This window comes from Bicyclus anynana, chromosome 23, assembly GCF_947172395.1.
Source record: "Bicyclus anynana chromosome 23, ilBicAnyn1.1, whole genome shotgun sequence".
In the NCBI taxonomy this organism is placed as follows: Eukaryota; Metazoa; Arthropoda; class Insecta; order Lepidoptera; family Nymphalidae; genus Bicyclus; species Bicyclus anynana.
This window is the reverse complement of record NC_069105.1, coordinates 11,589,001-11,595,532: the sequence shown is the minus strand read 5'-3', so window position 1 is coordinate 11,595,532 and position 6,532 is coordinate 11,589,001. Positions and strand designations below refer to the sequence as shown.

Genomic DNA, 6,532 nt, shown 5'->3' with positions numbered 1-6,532 from the left:
ACATTGACAAATTGAGTATTGACTTAATACGCGATGTATAGACGCGAGTACGAGTGAGTATTGAGTCGAGCGATTGAATGCACTAACACAAAACACAAAAGACGAATTAATTAAAAATACGTGCACCTCCAAGATCAACATAGGTAAACTAATATTATTATTATTACTCAAAATCAAAGCAAAATATAGAAAAAATATTTTTTAAATACTATGAACTCTAAACTTTAACTATGATATCGAATTATGAACCCTAAAAACATGAGTATTAGATTTGTAATCTTGTGTCATTGATTCGTATTTCGTTTATTTTTGCAGTCAAAAAATAATAACTGAAAGAAAAGATGTGTGGGAGAGAGACGAAAAAATCCTTATCGCAAGTTATAGGAATTGGCGCCCCCGTCCGCCCCTCGCCTCGCCTCCTACATTCCACTGAATATCGGCCATCGGCGAGTTCGGCGCGTCGCGATGCATTGCGTACGACTCCTCGCCTCAAATGAGGGGTCCTCACGAGGTCCTCGCGAGCACCTCACCTCGTCCTCCCTCAACCTCATGTAAAAATAATGAGTTACCCATCTCTATCACGTTTGTTGTTCTGTTATTGGATTGATTTGATTGACAATTTGACAATGACATTAAAAAATGACAAAATAAAAAGTCAATGTCAAATGCCAAACATCATTATCATTTGTCAATGTCAAACTAACTAAAAAAACACAAATTGTCTATAACAGGAACGAAACTCCCGCCCTAAAGAGCTGCTATTGTAAATGTTAGGTTTTAACTTTTTAATCATTAACGATGGGTTACACGTTCTCTAGATACGTGCTATTAGCTATATTATATAGAGTTGACTTCCATCCGGGATACCTAAACTAATGTAGTGTAGCGAGTTTTATCATAGATTACAATAACACAAGTAGGTCAGTGACGTCACCGGCTTCATATTGGCGTTCTACCATTAGAATTCCTTTTTGATAACAACTCAAGAGCTCTCTAAAATATCCATAAAGATAAAAATGACTACAAACTGATTAAGTAGGTACGATTTTTGCCGTCGAGCCGTCATGCACATCGCGATTCGAATTTTATCACACATCATGCCAACTGCGCTGCAGGCATGTGGGTATATCAAACCCGGTAACTAGCCACGGCCGAAGCCTCCCGCCAGACAGACCTGGACATTGGCCTTAATTGTAAGAAAACCTCAATCGGTTCACCCGGGAATCGAACCCAGGACATCGTCTTGTAAATCCACCGCGAGTAGCGAGTACCACTGCGCCGGAAGCCGGTATAAAGGGTCTAAAATCTATATACCTATTTAACTAGGTACACAAGTAGGTCTATATACCTATTTAACTAGGTAGGTACATAAAAACGTGTGCGTCTCGAGTCGGGACGCTCGACAGAAGTGATAACTTAAACCTGCTGACGTATGCGTGAGAGAAAGGAAGCCAGACAGAACGGCGCCGTAACGCGTTACGTTACGTTACGAAGCGGTTTAACTTCCCATATGAAGTTATCACTTCAAAAAGTCAGATGAATCTCTTGATATAAATATTATTATTTTGTTTAGACTTTGCTCAATCAATAGATATCTACTTTGTTGATTTAGTTCAACGGTCAAATTGTGATTCATTACAATTTATTTTAGATCGTCATTTATTGCCGTTTTGATTAAAAATATGTCGAATGAGTCATTGTTTACATAGCTGTCTTACAATGGTCATTGATGAGCGATATTGTTTAGTTATAGCCAACGATATTTTATACTAAAGACATGTCACTAGCGCGGCAAAAAAAAAGGCACACAAAAGTGGCTAATAGTCATAATTTCATTTATTCGCATTGTAAACAACGAAAGTTATTTAAACAAACAATACCTACTCAAATATTGTCTACAATGTCGAGTTGTGTTTAGGGAGTGTAAAAACCATACTTGTACCGAATCGTAAATCTATGGTAAAAACTATATACATAAATATATAATGTAAGTAAACACCAAATTGCGCTCAGTGGAGTAGCTAGCCAAATTAAAATTAGGATCACTTTTTGCGGTGATTTTGTAGACACGTGACATGTCTAACAGTATAAAATCTTTGGTCATACTCGTAGCTACAAAACATGCTTATTCACACAGAACATTACTATTTCTATGATTACTTATTTATTTTAACCACTGTAGTCGCACGTGACTCTTTTTATTTATTATTTTTAGGGTTCCATAACTCAAAAGGAAAAACGGAACCTTTTTATGATTAGGTACTTTGTTGTCCGTCAGTGTATGTCTTTTGTATTTTTCAACCCCTCACACACAATAGCTAAGTGTACGAGTGGCGATGGTGTGGGAAGTAACGAGGGAAGTACGCAGAGACGTGGCCACGTTACTCGTCCTGCCGCAATTCATGCCTCGATGGCATATTAAGATGATATGATAGCATTTAACATTATCACCCAACCTTAGCTCGTCAACCCGCATATAAGCAGCGTGGTGGGCCTAAGCCCCATACTTCTTAATATGGAAAGGACGCTTTGCGGTCTGGCCCTGTAATAGAGCTGTTAAAATATGACTGTTATTAATCTTAATCATTTTCAGTCTTCTAAGACCGCCTTATCAAATATCAATTTCTGGAAAAGCATCGAGTCTAAAGTCAAATTAGCAGCCAAAAAACTAGTTACCCCACTCATACGAGCAGTATAGTTTGGAAAGTTCGTTCATAACGTTCCCGATGGTCCGCGGGAGGGCATGTAGCGATGAATGTAAAACCCACGACTGATGCACCTCACTTCCCCGCACGCACGATTTCACACCATCGCAGTGTCATCAACAAACTTGCCAAGCAATCGGTTCGTCACCCCTAACCTGGAAAAATAAATTGGTCGCTGGCATCGTTATACCTACTGTAACTAGGTTTTCTATGTATACCTATACTTAATTATACAATAAGTAGGTACCTACCTAGTAAACTCGCTAAAGGAAATAATTCATTTTACAAAAACTAGAACCAAGGTAAACTATAAAATAAAACTCCATAATAAAACAAGTTTTTGCGTTTCTAACTTATTTATTGTTGATAAGAAACCTGAAACTGTTTATGTAGATAACTTTATGTAAGTACTTAATATTTAATTTTTGTTATGTTATGTAACGTGAACCTGACCGAATGGATATTTGATAGTCTGAAAATTATAAAAACACAAAATCCAAAAATAGTTTTAAGATAACGATTTGAATATGCAATTTCGAAAAGGGCATATGTCGTCGTGTCATATTATGCAAATAGGTAGTTTTTCAAAAATATTAAATATCTACCTACTTAATAACATAATATTTAAGTAGATTAATTTAAAAACAATTATTTTCAGTTTCAGCAGTTCAGATTTTAAATCAGTAATTTCCAAAGGCTAAATAACACCAAAATGTAAGACAAGAATTACTTTTTGTAACTATATAATAATTATACACTGGTTTGGAAAATAATTAGTTTTTTTTTAATTCTTGGACATTTTAAATTTCCAGACATGTGCCATTTTCGAAATTGCCTAATCATTTATTTTCAAGACTAACTGAGACAATTTATAAAAAACTTTAACGTACCTAACGTCTAGTCATTTAAATTATTATGTCCAATATCATTATCAAAATATGGCTTGCTGACACCTTCCTCCAAAAGTTGTAGGAGTTTATCGAAAACAAGTTTGCGTGCATCTATCGCCCACAGAAAGTCGATGTGGTTAAATTCTTTTAACGGCACAATATAGTGGTCTATTGGGTTAGCTAATTGTACATACAGGTTTGTGACATCGGTATCACTCGCTAGCCAGTCATTCTCAGCAGCAAACAGAGCGATAGGCAAAGTGATTTCGTGTAGAGGATATTCTGGCGGCTCTCGTTTACCATACTGCCTTAAATTCCCCTCGGGACCATAATCGAATCGTTGAAAACGCCCAGAGTTTTTAATCTCTTGCGCGTAGTGTACCAGAGTTTTGGTAGACGCACCTGCTGGTACGTGGCTCAATATAATCGGCAACAGACTTCGATTAAACTGCTGTGCGTCGTGTCCACACAAAACGAATAGAGAATTCTCACAAATGGCTTCCTCATAGTGATTTATCTCACATGCGTGTTTAGATAGCCACCTTAGCACAGAGTTCTGAGGTAAAAACTCATTAGCGCCGAGAATTTTCAACAAATATTCTAAATTGTTGCTGTACTTCGCAAGCAAACGAATCGGGCTTCTTATATCCGTCATATACGCGACGGGCGCTAACGCGAATCCTGCTCTCAAGACCTTGTTGTAATGAGTTTTCGTGGAAAGCATTGCAAACAATACTGTGGTTCCCATGGAATGGCCGATGTAGTTTATTTTTACATCCCACCCTTTGTTATCCATGATGTAATCGATTACAGCGGGCAAATCGTACTGGCTGACTTCGTGGAACGTGAAATTCCAAAAGGCAAAACTACCAGGGTCCAAGGATGTATGCGCCCTCGAGTATGTATTCCCTCGAACGTTAGCCATCCAGACGTCATATCCAGCTTCAGATAAAATGTAGGCGAGGCCTTTAATTGGTCCAGGTATAATCCAATCCGCTGAACTGCCAAGAAGGCCGTGATGGAGCAAGACAGTTTTCCTGGGAACGACTCTGCTTGTAGTATATTTGGAATAGGGTATCCTGTGAACGGTTAAAATATATCCATCATCTGTGACGATTGTATGCGACTCTGACGTGTATCCATGCAACGCTATCAGCTGCGGCGTAGTCATATGGATACTTGGGTCGTCATCATTACAATTGTAATCTAACTTTTCGGGAGCGATAACGTCGAATACCTTTTGGTCGGTCGCTTCTGCTATATCTACGTAGTCCTTGAATTTCCTTTTTATCCTCGCTTGGTCAGTAGGAATCGTTTCAGACTTATCATCCATGCCGAGATAGGAGGTGATTCTGTTTTTTACATTTTCAACGTAGAACTGTTTTATGCTTCGCCCTTTTGATCGCACATAGTTCTTGATTTGAGATGTCTTGTTTGTAAATGTTTCGATTATGTTTTGAGGAAACCAGTCTACGTATCGGCTTTCGCTGCATTGTATTAAAACAAACAATGTAAACACAATTACTGAGAGCTTCATATCTGCACTGGTCCGTACGGCAGACGACGTCCGCGCTACTAAACTGACTGAGGCTATTATTGGGTCACATACTAATTTATCCCGCCGCTTAGGTTCAAGGGTGATGTGATTCATAAAATAAGATCTTATTCATGAAAAAACGGTATAAATTAACTAAGTCATTACGTATTAATTAGCTTATATATCAATATACTAGCAGGTGCCCGCGACTTCGTCCGCGTGAAAATCGATGTACATTTTCGACGCCGTCACCCCTTCTATTTATATTTTCGTATGTTTTATATATAAAAATTATAAAATCACAGCCCCGGCCGAAGGCCGGTGTACAATAATGTGCGCGTTTTTTGTGCTTGGGTAAAATGCAAAGTCGTAGCCATCGTCGGAGGCCCTGTCCAGCCCCCGGCCGACGGCCGGCGTGCAATTAATTGTGTCTGCGTTAAGTGCCCAGTCGAAGACCCTATCACAAACTCCCGGACGAAAGAGGGTGCACAACAAAGTACGTACTTTTTTGTGCTTGGGTAAAATGCCCAGCCGTAGCCACGGTCGGAGGCTGCATCACAAACTTCCGGCCAAAGGCCGGGCCACAATACAGTGCGCGGCCGAAGACCGCGCGTCCCGTATTTTGTGTTTGGGCAAAATGCCCAGCCGAAGTCACGGTCGGAGGCTGTATTACAAACTCCCGGCCGAAGGCTGGGTTACAATACAGTGCGCGGCCGAAGGCTACGCGTTCCGTTTTTCGTGCTTGGGTCTACGCGTTCCGTTTTTCGTGCTTGGGTAAAATGCCCAGCCGTAGTCACGGTCAAAGACCCTATCATAAACTCCCGGCCGAAGACCGGGCCACAATACAGTGCGCGGCCGAAGGCTACGCGTTCCGTTTTTCGTGCTTGGGTAAAATGCCCAGCCGTAGTCACGGTCGAAGGCTGTATCATAAACTACAATACGGCTATAATACGGTGAGCGGCCGAAGGCCGCGCGTTCCGTTTTCTGTGCACCGGAAAAATGCCCAGCCGTAGCCACGATCAGAGGCCATATTACAAACCCCCGGCCGAAGGCCGCACTTTTTTTGCTTGGGTAAAATACACTGCCGTAGTCAAGGTCGAAGGCTGTATTATACACTCCCGGCCGAAGGCCACGCGTTCCGTTTTTTGTGTTTGGGTAAAATGCCCAGCCGTAGTCACGGTCGAAGGCTGTATCACAAACTCCCGGCTGAAGGCCGGGCTACAATACAGTGCGCGGCCGAAGGCCACGCGTTCCGTTTTTTGTGCATCGGAAAAATGCCCAGCCGTAGCCACGATCAGAGGCCATATTACAAACCCCCGACCGAAGGCCGCGCTTTTTTTTGTTTGGGTAAAATACCCAGCCGTAGTCACGGTCGAAGGCGGTATCATAAACTCCCGGCC

The 6,532-nt window shown here is 40.9% G+C and overlaps 1 protein-coding gene across 1 annotated transcript; it reads right to left on the bottom strand.

Annotated features, from left to right (window-relative positions):
• Positions 1–3,148: 3,148 nt before the first annotated feature.
• On the bottom strand, positions 3,149–5,682 carry LOC112056783 (lipase 3). The gene has a single exon (XM_024097260.2). It carries the CDS (start codon positions 5,244–5,246, stop codon positions 3,603–3,605), a length of 1,644 nt encoding a protein of 547 aa, XP_023953028.2. The 5' UTR covers positions 5,247–5,682; the 3' UTR covers positions 3,149–3,602.
• Positions 5,683–6,532: the final 850 nt, after the last annotated feature.